At 38.8% G+C, this 26,092-nt stretch overlaps 1 protein-coding gene across 5 annotated transcripts in view; it reads left to right on the top strand.

The window, feature by feature from the left end:
- Positions 1-21,543, top strand: part of TBL1X (transducin beta like 1 X-linked) — a 188,694-nt gene extending 167,151 nt beyond the window's left edge. For all 5 annotated transcript variants that reach the window (XM_057389783.1, XM_057389792.1, XM_057389800.1 and 2 more), the window contains 10 exons: positions 1,281-1,422; positions 4,262-4,325; positions 4,426-4,523; positions 5,885-5,945; positions 10,258-10,379; positions 11,830-11,904; positions 13,799-13,926; positions 15,098-15,263; positions 16,037-16,138; positions 17,174-21,543. In XM_057389783.1, coding sequence (XP_057245766.1) covers positions 1,281-1,422; positions 4,262-4,325; positions 4,426-4,523; positions 5,885-5,945; positions 10,258-10,379; positions 11,830-11,904; positions 13,799-13,926; positions 15,098-15,263; positions 16,037-16,138; positions 17,174-17,200 — 985 coding nt within the window. In that variant the 3' untranslated portion in view covers positions 17,201-21,543. The remainder of the gene's footprint in view (positions 1-1,280; positions 1,423-4,261; positions 4,326-4,425; positions 4,524-5,884; positions 5,946-10,257; positions 10,380-11,829; positions 11,905-13,798; positions 13,927-15,097; positions 15,264-16,036; positions 16,139-17,173) is intronic.
- The last annotated feature ends 4,549 nt before the right edge of the window (positions 21,544-26,092 follow it).

Below are 26,092 nucleotides of genomic sequence, written 5' to 3'. Positions count from 1 at the left end.
TTCCGTAAAACATGGATTATCAAAGCAAAAACAGATCTCAGCTTTTTAGTCTTTGAAGAAAGACCTTTTTCTCCTTGATAGTGTATAGGAAAGGAAGTTTTAGTCATTATTTTTTTAAAAAAGGAAAAGCTAACATGTCAGGTATATCAACAATGAATTTTCATCTACACYGCACGAATTCTTGCAAATATAAGAGAAATTCTAATTCTGCTCCAAGTTTCTACTTACTGCGTGTAAATTAAATTACAATTCTGAACAAAACAAGCAATCCAGGGTACTTTGATTGTTTTGGTTCTTACTGTTGTTTTAAAAAATGGAGGAGGTGAAGTGAGAAAAAAAATCCCAGTAAACTAGAAAGCGTAATATCTTCCACTCCATAGCAAATTGATTTCTGAACCTCAGAGACATTTTTCATTAGARTCAAAGTTTATGAAAAGTCAAAATAAGTTCATTGTCTACAACTAGGTAATGATAAACATTTCCTCCACGGAACTTTTTCTAAGCAAAAACAGCCTGCATTAAAAACACCTCTTCAGAAAATAATCAGTATAAAAGAGATCAAAATCCTGATGCTGTCTCTGACTTATTATATTTTGTGCTGTCTCTGTCTTGTATTATGTATTTATTTTGCCACTTTCAGACAGCCTGAGKTAAGCAGCCAAGCTACAGACAGTTACTGTGGGTTGCCCCAGACTATTTCTATTATGGTGGTACTGACTTTRGGTACGTAGTGCAAAATGTAGACGTGAGTGTATGTGTTTTAGGTAAAACTTCTCTGAATAAGCCATATTCTTACAGCAGGTATAATTTAAATATGTGTTAGCATTTTTTAAAATGTACACAGAGTGTAGAAAGAGTTGAAAAGAAATCTTGCTTTTTAAAGGTTTGTAATGCTGTGGTCTGCTCAGTGGGTTTAGGGAAAGGTGGCTGGATTTAGTCTGGGCAGTGTGCAGGAGAAACAACAAAATTCTCAGGGTGTTCAAAACAACATTTACCTGCAAAATTTGGAACATTTCAATAGAATAGGGCACTCCCCCATGTGAGTTTCTATTAATTTCAGCACCACAGTCTCACACCTGCATTTTACAAAGCCATAATATTCCCAGCAGCCCCATGCAGTCTGATGCTCCCATTCCAGTTCAGGGCAGCAGCTCTCRTTCCCCCAGTCTCCTGCAAGCTGCAATGTTGTCTCAATGTAAACCAAAATACAGCRTTTTACCCTGCATGCTGGGTCAATATGAAGAGGAGATTTCAACTTATTTGCATGATTGTTTTTGTAGATCTGGAGACTCGACAGCCAGGATATGGAATCTCAATGAAAACAGCAACAGCGGTTCCACTCAACTGGTTTTGAGGCACTGCATAAGAGAAGGAGGACATGATGTCCCCAGCAATAAGGATGTGACTTCATTGGACTGGAATGTAAGCTAACTTCTAAGGCTGTGCATGGTTTTTAACTGTCTAAATTTAATTCCAAGGCAATTACAGCTGCTGCTCCATATCTTTCATATCTGAGGTGTCCARAAGCTCTGTCCTGACCTACTGACCTCCTGTTTCAAATACTCATAATAGGCTGAACTTTCCCCTACATGCTGTAATTTTCCAGGACTGTTGCCATCTTCAAGCTTAACAATGATATATTTATATCTCTATTTTAGGAGCATGGGTAAAAATAAACTTAGCTAGCTTTAAGAACAGAGATTAAACAAGCAATCTATGTAATAATGAAGCCTCATTAATAATGAATTTGCATCTCATAGTTACTTTATTTTGGCATGTAAGGAGATAAAAGCACCAGTGAAGCTTTTTCTGATGTTGGACTCTCAAGATACTCTCTCCTTTGAATTATGCTGTGCACAGCAAAATGCRTTCAAATTTTTTTTACCTTGGTAGGAACATGTGTGGTCATTCTGTCCTTACTTTTCCACCTCCTGRATGAAACTGTCTTGCTTCATCCTCACTTTTTACTTTCATCTTGTAAAACCTCCTGTCTTAGACAATATGATCCTGCACAGAGAATACTGAAGTGAGCACAGAGGACAGATATTGCTGAGAATCCCCAGTGTCTTTGGGCAGCTCTAAGGCTGCTTCACGTCTTGTTTTTGCCACAAGAACTTAAAGACCCTGCAGGAACCTTAGTTACTTTGAGATCATTTTCATTCTGTCTGTTTTGCTGATATTAATACAGACAGAGTGATCACATTAGTCTTGTTTTCATAGGAAAACAGATGAATTAAGTACTGGAAAGAATTTTCAGCAGTTAAGTACAGTCTCAGTTGCTGGCCAGAGACAAGATTCAATTAATCTTTACTTCAGTATTATCCTTCAGGTGAGCTAGGTGCTTCACAATGTGAAAGATAAGGACACTGCACAAGYCAGCTTTCCCCTGTGTATTTTATATTTGCACAATGAAAGAAATTGGTGAATTGTACAGAAATTAGAGGTAGATCAAGGACGCAAATAAAACTCAAGCTTATGTTCATTACTTCTTTTCAGTGGATATCAGAGTGAAGAAAAACAGTTGTGAATAAAAATTAATTGAGGAGTAGGAAAAGACTAATTGAAAGAGGAAAACTTGCAATGACTTCAGAACAGTTATGAGAAAAGTTGTCCAAAGCATAAGGCATCCCCTAGTATTTCCTGTAGTAGTTCCTTACCTTTCAGACTTTATTGGTACTTAACTTGCATTGTGCTAGCACTTAAGGTAAGGAAATGTTCCTGATTCAAATACTTCAGATACTTCCAGCTTACACTGAGTTTTCCAAAGAATGTGAATTACCATCAACAAGTTTGGATAAACTGTACATCGAAGTTCCTGAGCTTTTCTTTTTCTCTTTTTGCCCTTATCACCTTTCTTCTCATCACTGGTTCAGAKAAGTGTATATGTGTATATCACAGTGAGCTTGGCTTAGGTTTTGTTATTCTCCCCCCTATATCATGATATATTTGATGTATTGATATATTTGAGTTAAATCTACAACTGCTCTGAGTCAATGTTTTTGGAGGGTTGGAGTGAGCATATGTTTTAGAGGATTATTTCATGCTTTTTTCCTAATTTTCTATTCATCAAGCTAGAAATGCCATCTGCCCTTATTGTGTATTTAGAACCACAATATTAATCATATTTCCCTGTGAAATTTTCACACTGGTGGTATTGAATTCATTCTCTGTTTTGTGTGACTTACGTTATAATAAGAAAGGTTATTTGTAGAAGTCATATTCAGATTATGCCCTTTGATACCAGGGGTAGGATKAATCCCCTGTAGGTTTAACCATCTAAACTGCTCCTCTAGGCTCGCCTTAAGTGAGCAGAAACAGAGACATGCCTTCGTGTTGGGTTGGGCATAATCTGAAGCAAATGCAATCATGAATTACACTTCAGAGTTGTAATTCTATGATGCTGTTAGTTATGTAGGGAGAGCAGATGGCACTCCTAAACTCACTCCTAAMTTTTGCATGTCTGGAGATAAATGGGATGAATCTCAGTCCAGGTTCTGAATGTTGAAAGATTAAATATCCTGCTTCAACAGTGTCTATCACACAAGACAGCAGAGTCAAGTTCTGTGTTAATTATTCTCATTCTGGCCCAATCACACCAGCAGCACTGCCTGCACAGGATATATCCTTCTGTGAGCCATTCCTTCCAGGAGAATACATKCAATTTGCTGATCTGATTCATGGGCTTTTTTCCTCCTAATTGGGACCCATGAACCCAAATTTTCTCAGGCTCTTCATCATGATACTATGCCCATGAGCCTATGTTGGAGTCTGTGTTCAGACAAGTGGAAAGCAATTCCTGGGTGGGAGATAACCTTCAAGGTGTTAACTCTCAGTGTAGGTGGCTTAAGGCCTTCTTTCAAGTAGAGGAGCCTGAATTTCACTGAACTGTGATTTAGTCTGGATTTAGATCATCTGTTGATGTTTTAAAGGTCTTTTATGCCTAAGAAGTACTGTCTGTTTGTTTTCTGGAAGAAGCCCATAGAACTTGTTATATCTTGGCTGCTTTTTCTAATCTTTTTGATTAAATGGCTCATATCTGATGGTATAGCCCAGTATTTCACTGTATGTTAGAGGGKTTTTTTTCTTCTGTGCTGTCTGCAGCAATAACCTTTAGTTTAAATCATAGCATAATCTGTCTGAATGAGTGGACTCAGAATTATCATAAATCACCACTAGCAAACCTTTAAAAAAGAAAGTAAAAGATTGGTTGAAACAGATTTTATCTCATATCGACCTTTGCCATTTGTGTGTATTCCAACAGAGTGATGGAACACTATTGGCTACAGGCTCATATGATGGTTTTGCAAGAATATGGACAGAAGATGGTAAGTCAAACATTTATTGTTCTTAAGCATCAAGCAGCAGTGAACTGTAATTTGACTAATTTGTAAAGAAATTGTAATAATAACCTGTTCTTTATTCCAGGTAACCTTGCAAGCACCTTAGGTCAACATAAAGGTCCAATATTTGCCCTGAAATGGAACAAAAAGGGGAATTATATTTTAAGTGCTGGTGTTGATAARGTGAGTTTTGAAAATACGTTATTCTAACATATAAGTATGCTGATGAATGAGCTTGTGCTGCTAAATTCCTTAAGATTATTTTCTTCTTCTCCAGGCATCCTGGAGAGTTTACATTTCATTAGTGTATTTTAGTACATGTTGATTTCATTTTTGAGGCTGCATAAATGTATACAATTTTCACAGAAAACACTTTGCTTTTTAAAAAAATTTTGTAAAATTGTATCTTAAGTGTGTCTCTGTTGAGGAAGAAACTGCTTCCAGTGCTTATGTTTGTAGTTTTATCAGCTAACTATTCACAGAAAGAAAATTATCTTAAAGATACTGCACCTTTTAGCTCATCTAATTGTTGAAACACTTTTATTTGAATAAAATATATATGACTTCCTCTGGAAATATGCAAAAAAATTACAGTTCTGAACTGAAAATCAAGCAAAACATAGTCGTTAGAGCTGAGTGCACATTAGAGATTAAAATGAACAGATGACTGATGATGATGAGCACAAATCCATTAAAAGTGAAACTGTAAAGTACACAGCATTCATCTTGYCTAACTTTCAGTGTCTAAAAATTAGATGCATATGTCATCCTTGGCTTCCTTATAAAATTCAGAGAGAAAAATGGCACTTCCAAGGGATGGGATGCATGGCCTGTGTTCCAGTGAGATGCACTGACAGTGCTTCTCACCAGCATCTTATTCTCAACAAAAGCAGCGTTTCTCTAGGTGACCCATTATCAGCAAGATGATGCATCCTTAATTCATTTTCTGGAAGTTTATAGTCCCAATAAATTGACAGTTCGCTCATAAGGTGGTGTTGAGCTCTACAGGGGACATGCTCACATGTACTGTGAGTATGGATTAAACCTGTAGTAAGCCAATTACACTTGAGTCTGTCCCACYTCAGTGGCAAGAAGTGTTGTGTACTCTGCTGATAAAAAAAAATTTCACCTCTTGGTTTAATTGTTAGAAATGTGGTTCAGCATCATTTCACTCACAGTAGAATTAAACTTGTGTCTTTTGAAGGGGGAAAAAGTGTTCTTTAAAGAACGTAACTGAAACAGCTTTTTCAAAATGCTTATTAAAAATATGTAGTGTTCTCTTCTAGTGCTATTTAGGGAGAATATGCCCATTCTTTACAGTTATATTGGTCTTTCTGTAGGCATGATACTTCATTATCCATGCTTAGATTACTATTCTGTAATATCTGGAAGTGATTTCTGGTTTTCCAATGTTTAGCACACAAGGCTCTCTCAATAATTTTATTAGTCCATTGTTTAGAATTGCTACTCTGAGGATGCTCTTTTGGTTTTTTTTTCTCTGAGCTGAGCAGTCACTAATTTTTTTCCCCTTTCTTTGGATACAGACAACAATAATTTGGGATGCTCACACGGGAGAAGCTAAACAGCAATTTCCTTTCCATTCAGGTAATTTTTGCAGAATTCTTGTTAGGAAAATTAAATGCTGTTTTTAATTTTGTCAAAGTACTTTATCCATCTGTATCTGTGAGAGAAAAGTTTCAGCCAAATTGTACTTTGACTAYCCTGGGTATCACAGCTTGTGGGTTTGTTCTCATTTCAGAAAGACATTGTTCTGTGAGAATTAGCTTTAAAAGTCAAAGTGATTCTAGGAGAGGATTTGTAGACCAGTTATGTCTACCTAACTCAACAATCCTGTCATCATCTATGTGTTTGAACAGTACCAAGTGGTGATTCATGAGGAGAACTTTCAGTGGAGGTGTCTGGGATCATTTCCATTCTCTCTGCTCCTGTTTCAGTGAAGCTGACTTGAGGCAGAATCAGGCAGAACTCTCATGCACCYTGCCTTGACCAGCTCATGAAGCTCCTCAGAATTTCTTAGCTTTTAATTTTGACTTGAAGTTCTTCAATATTAGTGTTCTCTGATTGTTGGAAGTCAATTACCRGCCTTGAATTTCAAAATCTTGCTGCACCAAAACCCTTCTTGGATGGTTATTTGTAAATCTGATCTGTTTCAAGGAGACAGGAGATATTAAACAATCTTGAGTAACTGAGGGTCATTGACATAATCTGAAATTCACCTGAGACCAGACTTGTAAGATGATGGCTGAATTCATGATCCAAAGTGGCTAAGTTGCCATAATTTTAAGAATTTTAAAAAGTATAGTCAAACTGAGTTTAAAACCACGAGAACATTCCAGATTCTGATGCTACAAGTGTTCATTTTCCTTGTTCACTGTAACTAATTCATTTTTAAATACAGCAAGGTTTCACAAGGTGCATAATGGTGTTTAAATACACAGACTTTTATACTAATWTAAAAACGTTATTTTGCGCATGCTTTTCAACTCAGTTTCTAGTTGGTCTTATTCTCAYATTTACACAGATGTTAATAACATGCAGTAACAATCTAAATGGTTATTCAACAGTAGACAAAAAGTATGTCCATGGACACAGCAAATCCATGCTCTGCWTTTTTGTCACTCATCTCCTCACTTGTTAGTGCAGCTGTCAGTTTAGAGGAGTTGATGKCTGCTGACAGATTTTCTCACTGTGGCAGTTATTTATCTACCATAATTGTTCCATAACAGCAGACTTTGCACAGAGTGATTTAGTTAATGAGACTCYTAGTACTCTGATCCCTAACTAGTAATCTGAATAGTTGTGGATTCAGAACTTGGTTGTCCTTTCAGATTCATGTTCATTGACATGTAAGCTGTCTTAGTGGTGTGCATCAAGGACAAATCACTCCATTCCCCTTTTAGCAAGTTGAAAACTCAGCTACATCTTCCAATGCAATATGTCCATGTCCATATGCATTAAAAGATTTTTTTAAAAATTCTTCCCTCACATGCTGTCTGCCTTTGGACCACGAGACACAACTGAAATGTAGATGTGGAGAAGCTAATAATTTTATTGTGTTTTTTTCACTATTTCAAATATGTTTTCATAGGCAAGTAAAGCAGTTAGTTATGAAAGAAATTGTTGATAAGAGAAAACATATATCCTACAAAACTCTCTTCAAATCAGCCAGACTCTGCTCACATGGTGGAGTCTTTGTCCTCACAAGTCTAAAGCCACAAAGACCTCACTTTGTCCACTTTGCATCACCAGAACAAAGTAAGAGCAAATTCCTTTCCATATCTGGAATCTGAAAACCTTGTCTGCACAGGGATTAAAGGTGGCATTTTAACAATTAAAAGTCTAGTCTAGGCAGAGTACACTTCCTTACTTCTTTGAAGTCTGGAGGTATTTGGCCTGGGAATAATATGAGGCTTTTTTTACTCTGCTTCTTTACAACAACTGGTTTAGTGTACACCACATGTCATCTTAAAATACCTAAGGAGGTGCCTTTGTGTAGGTCTTGAAGGCCTCATGKCATTGATTCATGTAATTCATGTAACTTTAAAGGGTTTTGGTCAAAATACGTAAGTATGCAGATAAGTAGCTTCTAGGGTTTCATTATTTTTAGCAAAACTATGAATCATCATGGGGTATTTGATCAAAATACATATTCACTAAACTTATTTCTTTAAAAAGCAGCTAAGTAATCCAATTTTGACATCTGCTGGTAGATATGGATTGATGTCTTATGTGTGCAGGAACAAATTGTTTAAATGATACCAAAAGAGGTATTTCTATTACCCAGTTTTAACCATCTAGTTGTGTAGTGACAGGACAAGGGAGGAATAGATTCAAACTGAAAAACAATAGGTTTAGATTAGRTATCARGAAGAAATTCTTTACTGTGAGGGTGGTGAGGCCCAGAGAAACCCAGGTTGARTGCAGCTCTGAGTAATCTGGTTCAGGGAAAGGGTCCCTGTTCATGGCTGGAACTGGRTGTTCTTTGAGGTCCCTTCCAACCTAAACCATTCTGTGTTTCTGTGATCTAAGCTCTGATTTGCACCTAAATATTTTAGCTGCATTTTTAGGGATGTGTTCCTGCTTATATTACTGTTTTTATTATTCTTTATTATGCTTATATAATTGTTTTTATGCAATTGGCTGGTATCCTGTGGTTTTGGAAACACTTTGGCARTTTGATTACTTGCATCAAGAACCATGTTCAGTTTTTCAGACCATTTTATGTAGCTACTTATCCAGTAAACATATGATTGAGTACACCAATAAATGAATCAGTGTTAATTATCAGCACTTTATGATTCAAATTAYGCTGCAGTGTAAATCCACAGCTTTAGGTGCCAATAGCTCTCTGAAAATTAGTTTTTGACTCATACATATCATACTACATATTAGMTCCAAAGGCATATTGCTATTAGTGATGATAGATTTTTGTTTGCTCTGAAATAGTAATACAAAGCTTGCAGCATAAAAAGGAAGACAAATAGGCAGCTAAAGAAACAAAATCTTTTACTGTTTCCTGATTCCTTATTCATCTTGGAAAATCCAAAAGTAGTCTGCTTTCCTCACATGAATTTCCTTTATATTTCCACAAGGTAGTGATTCCTTACCTGTCATATAGAATTATTGAGGTTTTTTATTAATACTGTAAAAAAACCTTGTATATGAAACAATGTCAGTCCTCCATTCTCATTTGGAGAGCTACCTGATGATTTAGAAGATGATGTGGATCTATTTTTTTTTGCAATTCATAAAGATTATAATAGGAAAAACATACTTAAATGTAGCAGACTGGTCAGAACAGATGTCTTTTCACTTCTGCATTACCAAAGTATGTTTCTAAACATGTTAGAGTAGAATTTCTTGGTTTCATCTTAATGATAAATTTGCATTGCCTCTTTGCCAGGAAGAGATTCAACTTTGTTTCCCATATGCTGCTGTCATTCTGACACACTTGCTTCTCACTAAAGTGTGCTGAGAATAAAGATTTCTATATTTTGGCAAGTCTTATGTCATCCTCTGGAGGGCAGCTAAGCTCTATCCTGAGGGAAAAAGCCCAAGCAGCAGTCATAGAAACACAAGCAAGCTGTTTGTCAGGAGCTCCCTCCTGCTCCTGCTTGTACTCTGCAGTGACATGCTGTAAAAGTTGTTTGGGGATTTTTTTCCATTTCTTTTGCAAAGTGTGTATGTGTGTGTTGCACACAGGCTCTACTCACATGCTCATGTGCTCTCTGTGTACCGAGTTCTGTTGGTTCAGTGTTAGTTTATGCCAAAGCCCCTACAGAAACTCTTCCTATTTCAGATGGGGCTGATCAGTGCACCTGCCTAAAATCAGCTCCCCAGCAAGTTAAACTGAACTTTAGCAGTATTAATCCACATGCCTGTGCAGAATAATGGGCTGGGATCAATGGTTGCATAAAGTTCTAGTGCAAAGGGACACGGCCACCTGCTCCTCCACCTTCCCATGTGTTGTGTCTGGCATTCACAGGAACRTCCTTGTCTAACCCAGATGAAATTACCCACAGTTTTTCTGGGTTAGTTTTCTTTCTGTTTCTTCACTGAACTGGTTTACAGGGTTGGATGCTGGAGATAGCCCATGATATGTGTAGCTGGGAGCACAGAGGGTGGAAGTGGTGTTTTGCCCACTCTTATGTAACTTAACCCAAAATATTCTTGCAAGTAAATGCCATGCAAAGCATCCAGACTATCCACTGGAATTAAAAAAAATAATTCCTGCATTTCAGACAGTGTCTGTCAGCCCTATAACTTGGAACAGGTGACAGACCAAGAAGTAGCCCATAGTCTGCCTCATCCAGAGAGGTGATGGGAGCAGAATGACTTGGGATAACTGTTTCTTTTTCATGATTCCTGATGTTCCTTCTGTTGTTTGTATTCACAGCTCCTGCTCTGGATGTAGACTGGCAGAACAACACTACTTTTGCCTCCTGCAGTACTGACATGTGCATTCATGTGTGCAGACTTGGCTGTGATCGACCTGTTAAAACCTTTCAAGGACACACAGTAAGTTTAGAAAGTCCAAAATGTCAGTGACAGAATCACAGCAACGTGTTGCAATGGTGGCAGATGATGTGTTTGCAGGGTATGTTCTAGCAGCAAAGATGTTACACCCCACTGTGTCCCTAAAAACATGTTCCTTGTGAATTAATCACTGCCTGTGATGAGGGATAAAATGTTCTAAATCATTGAAGGAGGCAAAACCTCCAGCTTAAACACGGAGAGTGTTTCTGTGTAGCATGGGCTGCAGACTAAAGGCACATTCATAAATAAGATTCTGTTTTCAGCTGGTTTAATTTCCTTTTCTAAATGAGAGCTATGAATAAGGAGAGAACAGTTTACCTCCAGCTGTTGCTCAGTTTTAGAATCAATTTAAACTAATAAGATATATTTAAGATATATTTCCCCATTCTTGGTGGTATTTAATGACTGTCAAAGGTTATTTTTTCTAGGATTCATTTGTAAGAGAAATTGCTATCATATACTGACCCATAATTTAGATGTTAGCTTCCAGAACTTGCTGTCTCCCAATTGAGGAAAACTCTGTATTTGGAGACATTTATCTATCTGGTCTGTGGTTAAACTGATATTTCRTGACAGGTTGTTTCCTAACAACAGACTGGTGCTTTTTATGCTTAATGAAATGTAACATTTTGTACATGAGCCAAATTTTCATTTCAAATATATCTACACTCGCTTGTAATTATTACTGAAACATGTAAAATGTATAAAGCAAAATTTAAATATTTTTCAGGATTATTTTCACTGAGACCCTGAGCCAATTTATATTTTTAAGGAAACAGTCTTTCTTTATTAAATGCTTTTTTYCTCCTTATCTATAGCCCTGGGTAAGCATGGTAAACTTACTGATTGCCAAGGGGATACACTAGGCTTAGTTAATTACAAAGKGCTAGAAAGGCTCATGGAGAAGGCATCCTAATCTGTTTAATATTCCATCATGGAATTCTTTTACACGTATACCTCGCTTTAGAGAGACCAGCGTTGTTGTAGAGCTGCAATATGAAGAATTATCAAGTCCACAGAGCTTTACACCCCACAATTATCAGTGTTTTCTGTTGAAAACTCCGAGTCTGAGGAACATTTATGAAAGAAATGCCTCAATTTTAAAAAGACACTAATGCTATATCATCAGTCTGTCTGCTTTAAAGGTTTATYTAAATCCTAGGATATGAAGAAAGTATAGGAGAAACTTTGTGCCAGAATATGCATCAGAAGATTGTATGCGTTGTTCACAAACACAGCATGGTTGCACTCCAAAATGCCACTTAAACAGCATGCAGGGAAGGCAGCTGCTTTTGGCCACTCCTAAAAGCACGCAGCACTGTAATTTGTGGGTGAAATCTTTCCATGCATAAGCCTTGAGTGCCCTCTGCTGAGTGCCCAGAACAATGCAGTAACTGGAATATTTGCTTAATAAAATCACTCTTGATTTCAGAACGAGGTGAATGCAATCAAATGGGACCCATCTGGCATGCTACTAGCGTCTTGCTCCGATGACATGACATTAAAGGTAATATCATTTACATTCCTGCTGTTCAAAAAGTAATGACAAAAAATGATGTCTTTTTTTGTTTTGTTTTCCCCAGACTGATGGTACTGTATCACTTCAAACTCTGCATAAAGAGTAGTTTCTGTTTTGTCCCATATTTCTTAGAGCAAATCTGAAAGATTGAACACAGGGAAGCAAACACTGGGGAAACTGAGGCATCCTATCCAAATAGGCGTTACATGATTAATGTGCCATTGTCACAGAAAAGTTGTCATTTAAATGTAGATAATATAGAAATTTAAAAGCCCAAACTCCTCTCTCTCATCTTCCTTTTCCAGCTACATCAAATGAAGGCTGTATCTGTGTAGGAGTAGCTGTATGTTGTAACAGCAAAGCCCTCCTGCTGGACTGTTGATTTGTGCTGGTTCCTTGAACAAAGCAAATATCCCAGGAAAGATTTGGTTTTGTAGATAAAATTGTACCAGCAACAGTTTCCTCACAATATGGCTGTGTTAATTGAGACTCAGGTYTCTTTGCAAACTGCTGTTTGACACAGCTGAAGCATGGGACATTGCTAACAGGAAACTCAGACAGCAGCAGAATTTGTAGATGAGAGCTAAGTGAATGTCAGCATTATGAATATTTCTTCTTGATAGGTAGATTGAATTCTGCTCTGTCTTTGCCACATAYCCACTGAGGTTTTCATCATTCTGGATTCCAGATGTGTTACTGACAGAGCTGGAAATTTACTAAAAAACAGGGCCAAAAGGGAGCACCTTGTCATGCTGCCCCAAAGCAGCATTGCATMACTATTCTTGCTCTGCTTAAACATTCTGACTTAGTGATAGCACGTCTTTTTGGTGCCCAGTTGCATGCTGTGTTTTAAAAACCACCATGGCTTGGTGTTGTTGGTACCAGTCCAAATTCCTGACCCCTGAATTTGTCACAAGGGCTAGTGGTTTGCTGTCCCTGGYCTCACCTGTTTATAAAAACCTTCAGTGATGGAGACTGCAAATGCTCCAAATTTRGGCACTTACTCTTCTTCCTTTCCCTTTGTAAATCAATCCTCTCTTTTTCTTCTCTATTTTTGGAATTCATGATCTTTTCACATAACTTTTTGGAACATGCCATCTGTCAGCCAAAGAACATGGCTGATGTTTATGTAGCATTTTCAAAATCAGTCTCAGGTACACCAATGGCAATTCAGCATAAGAATATGTAATTTCTCTCACAGTGCAGACTTGCAACAAYTGAGTAAAACCATTACTACATTTTTGGTATCTCTTGAAACTGACTGACCAAATTTGAGTTATTTTCCCTGCTGTTAATTCCTTCATCTTAATTTCTCAGTTAGCTGAAGAAAAGAGGTACTAAATTACCTGTCATCTCTATTGAGCATATTCTTCATCTCACTGAAGTTTTTGGCCATGTAACACTGCAGAAACAGCTGACTGTCTTCCATCTTCTGTACTGTTAAAAACACGAGGAAGACAAATGGAGTTTGGGAGGGAAAGGAAAATTTTACTGGCATAAGAGAAAATTGCTGTGTTCTAAGCAAGTGCTGCAATTTTCTTCTCACTTTAAAATGACTGCTGTTGCAATGTGTGACCTTAACTTCAAGTTCTTCAAATAGATAAAGTTCTGTATGAAAATAGCTACAGGCTCTGAGCAGTACAGCAACTCTTTAGTTCTTATCTATTGAACAAATRCTATTAAATATGTAACTCTTTCCCCTGATGGAGTTATTTTAATGTATGTGCCAAATTGATGCTTTAATGAATTATGTTTATGTGTATTCAAGTGAATGGAGATCTCAAACAAACAAATGGTAAGAATAAGACAGAACTGAAATAATTCAGCTGAGAAGAGATCAATAACATTGCAATTTTCCCCCCTCATTATTTCTCTGACTTAGATTTGGAGTATGAAGCAAGATACCTGTGTACATGATCTTCAGGCTCACAGCAAAGAGATTTATACTATCAAATGGAGCCCTACAGGACCAGGCACCAGCAACCCAAACTCCAACATCATGTTAGCAAGGTAAAAAATACACTTCTTTTTCTTTCCTGCCAACAAGAAGGATCATCTTTCTGACATGTAACCCTGCTGTCACTTTGCCATCAGTCTTCCTGCAGACAATTCCTCTAACAGGTATCTGTGTATGTAACTCAGGGGGATGGATACAAAGGGAAAAGATTCATATTTGAAGAAGGAAGGGGGGGAAAAAAGAAGAAAATGGAGTCATGTGATATGTAACTTTTCAGCTACCTTGATAAAATGGTTGTAAATTTGGCATTGCACCTTCACATACAGCATTTGTTAGGTGTGAAAATCCTGACTGAGGCAGGGGCACCCCTTCAAGCAGCTGGAACAGTTTCTAACTGGGGTAATGCAACTCACCTGGGTAGATACAGACAACTTTTGTAGTCTTCTTAGGTAACAGATAAAAGCTTGGATAGTCTTTAAAGTTCCACTTGAAAATCTGTGCAAAATTCTTCTTTGAGCTTAGAAAATGCATGTACTTGTAGARTGCCAGTTGATGGTAGTGCTGTGGGATTATCAGGTCAGCTCATGGGGTGTGCAGTTTGGGGAGGACTTGTATCAAAACTGGTTTATTTTACTCCCTAGTCTGAGAGTGCACATGGAAAAACTTCACTTTCTTGAAGTTACTCTTTTAATATTATTTTTAATGCCAGTTATTTCTTTAGCCTTTCTCTAAGCCCACAGTTTGGGAATTAGATGAAATAAGGCAAAAAAGCATYAGTGAAACAAAGCAGAAAGAACCACAGTTCTAGMGAATTACAGAATGCTAATTCGTTAAACAGCATGAATTAGGAATATTCCATTAGGAATATGGAATTTATTCATTTAGGAATTTATCATTTTTCCTATTAATATATATTGATCTTCCTAAGTAACAGCAGGTAGACTCTCAAAAGGAGGGAACTTGGCCTTCTTAGGGCTATATACAGCACACCTAAATAGGTCTTATGGGTCTTCATACAAGAATTCAGTTCTGTAGCTGTAGTTCTTAAGTTAAAAAAAAAAAAAAACATAAAGGATGTGGTACACATTAGCTTTTCTGTCTGAAACATTATGTCTTGTTTAGGAAAAAAAAAAAAGCCCGTGGTGTTCTCTTATAACAGTTTTTCACACTGCAAATGATTAACACCCAAATGATTACATTGTTGTGTTTGAATGCTTCTTGCAGTGCTTCGTTTGATTCCACTGTTCGGCTGTGGGACGTTGACCGAGGAGTCTGCATCCATACGTTAACAAAGCATCAAGAGCCTGTCTACAGTGTAGCTTTTAGTCCCGATGGAAAATATCTAGCCAGCGGGTCCTTTGACAAATGTGTCCATATATGGAATACTCAGGTACTGCTTTGCTTCGTGTGAAGCACATCTGGTTCAGATGAAACATTAATAGCAAAAGCTTAAATGGAAAATGTGTGTACCTGGGTCATGCATGACCTGCCAGCYAGGGTGAGCCTGATTGTATTGGCTGGCACGAATCCATGGCAGCTGAGTCACTCAGGTGCAGTGAGGTGACTGCCCAGAACAATTCTGCTCAGTCTGCTTTGTATGCTAAAACACGTAGCGTGCATGAAAATGGGTACATTGTTTTGGSTCATCAGCTTTGTGAAGCAAAGATGTGGATTGATTCTTAGAAATAAGGGATACTTTAATTTAGTTACAAACTGAGTGTGCGATGCTCCTGGCTTAGATTTGGTGAAGAGGGGATAGAGATACAAAGATGTACAGGATGTACAGGCAGGGAACTGGTGATATTCTGGAGAAAAGTGGGAGTATCATAGTTCCACAGATGTAATTCTGGATACTGATGCCACAGGACCTGAATTAGCAACAAACTTTGGAGAAGAACACTTCAGCCTAACTYCCCAGGCCTTTTCTGTTACAGAGTTGACAAAAACAGATGTCTCTAGAGTCCTRCTGTTTCTGGARGAGCCTGTTGCTCTTCATTATCAAAGACCAGTTTCCTGTCTCTTTCCTAGCCWGTTTCCATCACCGTATGGAGATGGMCATAGCTGGGTGATGTGAATAGCTGCCCTTTTAACATAGTGCCACGCAACAGAGAAAAAGAAAGGGAACTTGTGAATCCAATGTCTGCCTGCTGTTTTGCTTTGTAGAGTGGAACTCTAGTACATAGCTACAGAGGCACCGGGGGCATCTTTGAAGTCTGCTGGAATGCCAGAGGAGACAAAGTGGGAGCAAGCGCATCAGACGGATCGGTAAGGACTGTCAAACATTGCAAAGGTTGGGCAGAGATTTCTTTTCTGGGGAGCAGCAGCAAAAAACAGGATGCTGTAATTGCCTCGTAGAAACAGACCTGGAGGTGGAAGCAGCTCAAGACATAAATAAGTGGCTCTGTGTAGTGTGTTAAAAACACACCTGCTTTGAAAGGTTTTGAGTACTAGGAGGTGGTGTTCCTATTGGAAATGAAGAATGTTTGTGGAATAAGTGAATACTGCAGAAGATAAAAATAACTTTTAAATAAATATTTGACAAAAACAACGGTAGTGTTGTTTCTGTCAATTTCTTAATAAAGATCAGATCACAGSAGTCAGCTCTTCAACAGTTATCATGAGGCTTTCTGGGTTTGATTCCACAGAAGAATATTCCTATTYGCTTGAACAGGAATAGCTAAAGGAGGAATTTTTCAGCACGAGGCCCAAAGATTTCATCATGTGGTAAAGAAGAAATATTGCACTGGAGATATGATTATTCCTCGCTATTTTTTGCTAAGTTTACTTGTAAAATCTTCAAATGTAGCATGATGAGCTTGTGAAGGACACATAGGCCTGGCTGGCATAACTACTTCAGAGCAGCATTTTTCAGCTGCTTTTAAGGAAGGAATACCTATTACAGGATTCATTTGTTTGAGCTCAGTTGTGCCATCTCAGACAGTGCCATGCTTGGTTCCCACCAGCTGCTCCAAAAGGGCACATATCCACTGTCATGCCTGCCAAACCTGCATCTGTTTTGGATGTATTTCAGAAGTGGACATGATATTTAGGCAATTKAATAGATCCTATAATCTTATCTGGGATGTACCACCAAAATGTTTGTTTGTAAACCAATGAAAGCCCAGCTAAATGTTAAAATGTGTGGGTTTCACATGGGTTTTCTCTCCTGTCAGTTTGTTCCTTGGCTGATTGGAGGCTGGGGTGTGTAACATTCATGGTCCAACTGTGTACAGGGTGTATGAACGGGATTTCCACATCACCTTCATAAACGGATCTAAATGTGKGGTCTTTTCTCTGCAGGTTTGTGTTCTAGATCTGCGGAAGTAAAAGTGAAATGTTTCAGAAGAAATTTCAAATGGACCAGCAGTGAATGTGTGGGGAGAAGCACTCTTCAAAACTATTCTTAACAGCTCCAGAACTGTACAAACTTGAACAAAGTTAGAGTGTACCGTGAAACCGACTCTCYCTGGCCACAGGTGACTTGTATTTTGTCTGTAACCTTCACCAAGGAGTAAAAACACAGTCACTTCAGAGGGGGAGGGAATGGTTTCCACCTGGAACATTCAGCCTTGGAAGCATGAAGCCACCAGCTAGGCATTGCACTGTTTGGTTTGCGTCTGAGAACTTGCTCTGATGGCTGGGGAAAAAAAAGCTGTGCCAAAAAAAAAAAAAAAAAAAAGAAAAAAAAAAAAAAAGAAAAAAAAAGAAAAATGCTGTGATAAACCAAAAGGGAAAAAAAAATCCTCCTCCATGCGGTGTTGTATTTTTTCCTTCCAATTTGGACACTACAGTTGCTCTCCCAAAGGACGTTCAAAGACCAGTTTGTACTGATGAAATGCTCAACTTTGTAATCACAACACTTTCTATTTTCTAGACTACTTTTTTTTGTTCAGTGGTTTTTCTATCAGCTGGAATATTGCAGCCTGGAGGATGCCAGGCTTAGGATGAAACTTGTTTTCTTTTTATTTCTCCCTTCCACTCCCAACTTCTCCTTCCTTTTTTTTTCTCCTCTTTCTTTTTGCCCTTTTTTTTTTCTCTTTTCTCTGTATGCCCATAGTAGATGCAGCCAGGTGGACATGACAATGAAAATTTTTGACAGACTGCTTCTCCTCTCTTCTATATATTCCTTTTCCTTTCTTTCTCTCCRTCTAAAAGAAAAAAAAATCCTCCATGCTTCAGATCTTAGCGTCTCAAGGGCACTTTCAGCAAATTGTGTAATAAGTGCTTTATATAAGAATGCAGTGCTGGGGAAGATTTTTACAGGAGAAAGATGAATTTTAACAGAAAGAACCCAGTGTATTTTTGGAAAAAAAAATATTTTTTATGTTAAACTGTTTTAAAAGCCTAAAATGGCCACAAAATGTACACCAGTTGTGTAATTCAAGGAAAAAGAATGACACAGAGTCCAGGGAACATGAAAGGTGCAGTATCCTTTTTTCTCTTCTCTCTCAGAAAGTGCTGTAACAAAAAATGGTGTTGGATACAATATATACCAGTCCTTGACTAAGGTCCTTTTCCAGCAGCCAGCCATTTAYGTAGCCGTATTTCATTTTTTGTGGCTGTTTGATGATGTATTATTCAAAGAGATTCAGAAGCCTGAGACTATAAATATAGCATTGATTTTCTCTAGTCTATATTTTTGTTTTTCAGTTACCAGGAGAAAATGCTTGTGTATCTTCTTTCCTCTAGAGATAGTTCAGATTTTGACAGAGCATGGGTTTGGCTGCCTGTGGCYTTGCTGAGCAGCGCTGTCTTCCACTATTCGTTATTGCAGTAATCAGTGGGGTTTTATTGCTGACTTAATGAGACCTGTTGAACTGAAACACATTGACTGCATCTGTCACTGCTGAAGAATGGTCTCTTGGCGAGCTCCTGTCCATCCATGGCCCACACACACTGTGAAGTTCTGCCCCTGCAGCRGGTGGTGCTGCTGTCACCCTGAGCCATGCGTGTGCTGCATCCTGCAAGGAAAGCTCTGGGTCTGCACTTGGTGGTTTGCTGTCTGCCCAGACAGGTTTAGCCTCCAGGGCGTCCTCAGTGTGGTGCTCTGAAGAAAACCTTGAGTTCATTAGGTGATGATTTATATCATAAAGGATATATAAGTTTTATCTCAACATGTAAACCAGTGTAAAGTGGTGGTGGGTGAAAGGGTCAGAATGACAATGGAGAGTTCCAAAGCAGCACCTGTCCACTTCGGACAAGATTTCCTTACTGCAGCCCTGACACCTGCATAGATGGCAGCTGAAGAAWAATGCATTACTCTGACTGAGGAAATGATGAATTCGAAGGACAGATAGGCAGAGTTTACTGAAGGTGCTGTAAACTGTAAGGCAGCCTTGGGGTGGTGTCAGACATTACTGAGATCCTCGGAACTGGCCAAGCCACCCAGGCATCCTCTCTAGCCCCCAGGCTAGGCTAGGATCTGTAGGAGAGAGAAAACTGCCACAAACCTCTGAACCGATGCAGTACTTTCCTGCCCTAAGTCACTGTAACACGGCATCATCCCCTTGATTTGACCACAGCTGCTGAAGGTGTGATGTGATCTGGGCAAACCCAGAGCCCTCGGGCTGAACTGGTGCTGTGAGACCTGCTGAGCCCCATGGCATCATCGTGGAATCTGCACACCATCTTATCTCCAGAGTTTTCTTCTCTTTGTGCTTGCAGCTGTAGGGGATGATGGTCCTTCCAGTGGAAATAGCCACTGCCAGCTTCAGCTGCATTGCTTAAAGATACACTTTTGCAAAGGAGAAAAGGATGGAAAGAAGTAACTGCTAAAAGTGTTACTCAGTCCTGATGTGAAAAGAGTTGTGTGAGATTTTGGTTATTAGTGTCAGTTCAGCTTGTTTGTAATTTATCTCAAATAATTGGRTGCTAGACAGTGTCAAGGATTATTTTTGGTGTTAAATGCTTTTATGTGCTGGTTTTAGTTTTCTGTGCCAAGAGCATGGTCTGTAGATCACCATGTGGCAGTTTTGCACTCTTGTAATAACCACATGTACCTGCTAACTTAAAGTCACTACTTTTTTAAGAAAGAGGACTTTCTCAAGAGAGTCTTGAACTTGAATACAAAGGTGTTAATGTGGTTTTGTAAAGCACGGTTTGGACAATGATTGCAGTCATTCCATGCAAACGGTTAAATTCCTACACTGCTTTTTGGTGGCATTTCAGAGAATAACAAGCAGAAGTTGTTGGTCTGTGGGAGGGCAGCACTGATGGGGCTCTGGCCTTGCCTCTGTCCCTTGAGTGACACCTGCATAGGCCAGACCTCAGGATTTGAAGACCTTAATTTGCTCAGTGCTGCGTGACTGGCTGACTCCACAGCCTGTGTTTCACAGTTGTTCCCAGGATAGCTACTGTAGATAACAGGGCAGTGTCCGTGACGCCTGTTCCTTTTTCCTTTTTTTCCATTTTTTTAATTTGTCAAAGCACCATTTTAACTCTGCCTGCCTACATGGAGGTAAGCAGCCAAGAGAAACAAAATTTTAATATCAGTTGGTTTACAAAGTTTATGTGTGAGAGAGGCTGCTGCTCCAGGAAGTTTTCCATATGGACCRTCAGAGTTAAAAGCAGTGTATGTGAAGAGCTAAGAAAATTCACTTTTCTTCCCTTCCACAAGATCTTAAAGACTGGAAAATCCTGGAAGATGCTGTGGTAGATAATTTTCAGCTAAAATGAGAGCCATTAAGGAAGACAGAAGGTGTAGCTGCAAAGGTTAATCTTAGCCTAAGGACATGGTTTCTTTAGGACATGGACAGTGGGGAGAGAGGCTTTTCCAGGCTGTAGTTCAAGGTGGATGTCTCAGCCTGGACCTGCAGCACTGTGCTGGTGGGAGCTGTCCCGAGCTGGCAGAGCCTCTCTGCGACTCCCCTGAAACAGAACTGCGCCAAGCAACACCCAGGGGATTTCCTGAGATTTCTTCTTATGATTTTGTTTATAGCTCTTTGTAACAGAAGAGAAGTGGAAAAACCTAAGTGACCAAACAGGATTGTGAAACCATCCAGAGACTTGCTGGATTTTTATTATTGCTGGCTGGCTGGAACTGGCCTTGAAGTGAAAAAAAAAAAAAAAAAAAAAAAGTTTCTGAAAAACCACTAGACTCTGTGGGTTAGAAGGATACTGAATCTTTTATGTAGAAAACACTGGGTCCCTTGTGGGGCAATAAAGAGCCTGACTTACAGGGTTATACACACATTAACCCCATGCTACATCTTAGAAATTTCCTTTTAATTTGTTTAAAAAAAAAAAGAAAAAAAATAGCTAATTTTAGAGCCAAGTGAAGTGCACTTTGTCAAATGTAAGGGTCTGCTTTGTTTTTGGGTTTCTTTTTCTTTTTCCCTTTTTAATTTTTCCTACTTTTTTTTCCTCTTACTGCCTTTTTAAAAGATGTGGTTCTTTGTCAATTGCAGAAATGTTCTTTCAGCCACTCACTGAAATTCTGAATTCTGGCTTCTGCAGTTTTTATTGTCTGTGTCAGACTTGCAGCCAGACTTGGTTCTCATTTAAGCATTTCCCAGGTTCTGTTGAAACAGCATCAACCCTTATTTTGTTTCTCCCCCACCCACACTTTCTTCAAATTCACCTTGTGTATTGTAGCTCATTTGTTTTAAGGAGAGAATCAACAGATCATATTCAGTGTCTTGAATAAATTGCTATATTTTGATATTAGAGAATTCTGTGCGTGTTGTTCCTTATTCTTTTCTGGCTTTTTTGCATCCTGCACATGGGAGCTGGGGTCGAGTGACTTAAATTGTGGTGTCACACTGTGGTGTCACAGCTTAAGTTGTGATGGGGTGTCGTGGTGTCACCAGCCTGTGGGTTTTTGAAGRCCTTGCCCATGGGTTTGTAGGATTTTGTAATACACAGGGCACGGTGGCTTTAGCTCTAATTACTTTATTATAGATTACCACAAACATCACACAACCATGCAACTCACATTACCAAGTACAGAAAGCATATATATATATGTGTRTATATATAAAATTAATTTGTTTTTCTTTAAGCTAGCCAGGCTAGAATTCTACCTTGTTGGAGCAGTTGGGAAGTTTTGAAGAACTTCCGAATATTCCAGTCCTGTGAAGTTGTCACAATCATCCCATGGGCTCTTCTCTCTGCTTAGGGCTCAGGACACTGACCTCAAAGGATGCAAGAGGAGGGGTTCCTTAGCATTAACAGGCTGAATGTTGTGTAGATTTTGATTGGGTTTTATTCCCCAAAATGGTTTCCATGGTATTTAGTGGGGATTTAACATGAAATGGGGTTTTTGCCTTGTGACCGTGTAAGAGGCTGAACCATTGACCTGAGCTAAGGCTGATTGTCCAAAGCCTTCAAAAGGACTTAGTGCTCAGAACAAGCACAGTCCTGTGTGTCACATCATCTAGTTCTGAGGTGTTTAAGGAYTCAGAGCATTAAGTTAAGATCAATATACAACATTTGGGAAGAMAGGCTAGAAAAACTGGTGTGCTGATAACGAACACCTCACCACTTCATATATTCAAAAAAGAGAATGCAATGCCCTTTCATGACAGTTGTGTCTGTTCATGCTGTGACATTTGCACAGCATTAATGTCTTCATAACAGCTCAAAACAAAGAAGAGAGAGAGCTAAGGACACAGCCACAGTGGGGCTGGAGCTTCATGGAAAGTGCTGCACAAAAACTCTCACTTTACCTGCCTCTTAAATAAATGTTGTGTGACTGTCCTAAATTTAGTCATGTTATTTTCAGGCATGTTTTCAGACAATGTATGACTGTCAAACTAAAATTGTAGTTTAGTTTTCYTGCATTTATCCCATATGTGTTTACTTAATCTGAAAATTACGTGATGGCTGACGCTGGAAGCATTGAGCAGACCTAAACACTTGCTGCTCACTTCTGTGAGCRTGCAGTACAATTAAGGGTACTTTTAGAGCTGTTCTGGGAAGGTGGAATATTGCAGCATCTCACTCCAAACTACTCCTTTCCCTGCCATCATTTTATGTATCATTTCCGACCAAGGGTGAGATCAGCATTGACCATTAAGAGCACACGCAATTTCACATTGAAGCTCTGTGGTAATTTTTAAAGCTTTGAAGTCTTAAATCAAGAAATTACTCACTTGGCAAGGAATTTATCATCATTGCTGACTCTTTTCCCAATAGGAAGGAAGGTCTTTGTTTCCTTTGAGATAGTTTTTTTTTCCATTTCCTTTTGAATATATTCACAAAACTAAAAGAATACAAAACCTAATAGCTGCAGGAAAGCAGCTATATCCTCTTTTAAGGCTGCAAGGTCTAACATCTTTTACCTTCAAAGAATAAGCCTTGGCTTCACCAGGTAATTCATTAGTAGTTATTTCAATACAAGAGATTAAAAAAAATAAATACTACTCATTGCTTTCATTAAATACTGGGACAAAGTTGACATCCTCATCCTTCACTAGAGTAATTCATCACAGTCAAATGCACAACAGGGAAAAATGGACTTGGTGGCAAAGCACTGCCATTCTGCAGTTCCAAAAGTGAGAAYTACCTCTCTGGGCTTCTGAAAATCAGTGTTGTCAGGTGAGCCTTGCATCCCTACACATTGTTTTGCAGCTSCTGAAAAATKCTGAATGTTTTCTTGAAGGGAAAGACAGAAATGTCAGACCCTTAGGAGGGTTTTGGGGCTTCCTGCAATCCTTACAGCCACAGTGTCCTSCCAGCTGGACTGAAACAGAGACAGCTTGAATTAGCAACCATGGCAAAACAGCTCTCCTTGGACTGACACATCCCCATGCCAAGGTTATCTCTGAGATACCCATCCGCAAGGTACGACCGCCCCTCTGTGAGTCAGGGTGTGGCTGAAGGCACTCAGGCTCCATCTAAATATAAAAAAATAGTATAGAAGTAAGTTTAGAATGGGAAGAAGTCRGGGAAAACTCCAGAGTAACTTCTGGGGTCAGTTGATAGGGTGAACCTGTCTACTCCMCCATAGGGATGCCTGTTGGGCAGGATCTGTATTCCATGTGCCCTGAATGATTTTTGCGAGTTACCTTTTGTTAGGACTGGAGCTTGTCACTGTGTTGTTTTGAATYATATATTGCTTTGAATATGCTTTTCTGGTCAGATTCTGTTACCAGCAATCTTTGAACCTTGACCTGTCACAATTTCATTGATAAAGAGTCTGTAACCTGTTAGTGTGAGTCCTGCAAAGGCATTGGCAGATTAAACAATCATTAAGAGTTTGAGAAAATCTCCCCTTTTCTCATGGCAGGCAGCCTAGACTCCCAGGAAGAAGAGATCTGAAGGGAAAAGCCCTCAGCATGGTGTCTTGATGCTTTAAGSCCTGGACAGTGGCTGCTTGTTGGTTTCTTTCCCAGAGGCTGATTTGGGGAGAATCATGAGAAATTTGTGCGCAATGAAATKACCGTGTCTAATCTTTCCCCCACTCACCTTCCTCCACAGAGGATGGCTGAGATTCTGTGCTTCAGTCAGCCCACACAGACATCCTTTTTTTTTTTTAATATACCCTTTAAAGGTCCCAGTCCCATGACTTGATCAAAGAATACATATCAAAGCAATTTTTAAAAATGTAATCTTTCTAATCTACCAGCATTTAGAGTGGCATCCTGACTTAGGTCTGCTTCAGTACAGAGACATTGATGAAGGCTCCAGTAAGAGCTATGAAAAACTTTCCACTAGAAGCAACATCAGTTTTTAAGAGAAAACCCTAGATCTCCTATACAGAACARTAAAAAATGTGTTGTTGCTAAATTACTTTTTAAAAGTGCTCTAGACTCTATGCCAGAATCTGGAAAAGATTAATAGTTTCAAGTGTATTTCTGCAGATGAAAATTTGGAAAMTGAAGGTGTTGGTATGGGAGAAACCAGCACTTACCACTGTACAAGTTCCACCARCCCACTTGAGACTGGGGGAGCTGACAGATGAACTACACAGATCACAGAAGATCCTTACCAATAAAACCCCAACATTTCTGTCTGTACAAACCAGCACATTTCTGCCTGGGTTTTGGTTCCTGCAGTGACAGAGAAGCGAGCAGGTGGGGAGAGAGGGACTGCTCTGTGCACAGCTCKAAGCTGAGAACTTATCCCACAGCTTTTATCAGCAAACCTCACAAAACTTCTACTTTAAAACCAACCACCAACAGCCTGATCTTTTCTTGAGCCAAATCTATTCCAGTAGGAACTGAACATCAGCACTTCCAGCAGAAAAGGAGAAGTTTGATTTTATTACATATTGTCACTTGACCACTCCTTCCCACGTCTGAACCACAAAAGGGCTGGTGCTCATTCCTGCTTTGGTGGAATGAGGRGCTGAACAGCTCCCAAGATGAAATTAATTTCAAAGAATGAAAACYGTCTTGCCTTCTCCTCTACTATTTTCACCTAATTCACGAATATTTTCTTTCTCCTTGCTATACCCTGCATGCTTTCTGCTGGGGAAGGTGTATCCAGCAAGTGCTGTGTATCTGGATTTTTTTTCTAAGATGGAAGATGCCATGTTTGGACTTGCTTCTCTCAAAAAAATATTCTGCAGTGGCCTCTTGGAGATCCATGTAGTAAATCATTGCTTTTGTTGGTTGAAATAAAACCAACTGAACATCCCAACAGTCACTGGAAAATAGCCCTGAAAAAAAAGATTGAGAAGGCGAAGCAATGACAATTTTATGAGAAAATATTGCTGGAATTTTTTGTTATATTTTTGAAGGATATTTGTGAGCAGTGAACTGGATGATAAAATTTTATTTTTATGAAAATTTAAGTTTTCTTAAAGASAATGTTTGTTCATCACTTCAGGTAGTATCTTCTGGGGTGATTGTCGTTTTTTTTAGTAAGAGGCAGTAACATTTGGAGGAGGAAAAAAAGTTCTAAAACAAAAGAATTAATTTATTGTTTATCCATCAGCAGAAACTGCTTCTATGGATCTAAAACCCAGGGAGTATTTATATGTGTGATCCATGTGTGCACTGATATCTGATTTTTTGTGTAATTGACCTGAAAATTTATCAGTTCCTTTCACAAGTATCTGCAAAAGCAAGGCAGGAGGCCACCCCACATTTTCATAGGTATGATCAGAATCTGGAATTAAATGAATCATTATCTACAATGTGATATCTTCACAAAACAAATGAAAACAGTACATACCTTTTTTTGTCTCCCCGTAATGTACCAATAAAACTAATATTTGAAGATATTGCCATAAAAAAAAAAAAAAAAAACAACCTTTTTTTTAAGGTTTTACAG

The sequence above is a fragment of the Malurus melanocephalus genome, unplaced genomic scaffold, assembly GCF_030028575.1.
Source record: "Malurus melanocephalus ecotype Western Australia unplaced genomic scaffold, MMel_1.1 scaffold_1, whole genome shotgun sequence".
Lineage (NCBI taxonomy): Eukaryota > Metazoa > Chordata > Aves > Passeriformes > Maluridae > Malurus > Malurus melanocephalus.
Note: the sequence above shows the minus strand (reverse complement) of the source record. Positions and strands in the feature narration are given on the sequence as shown.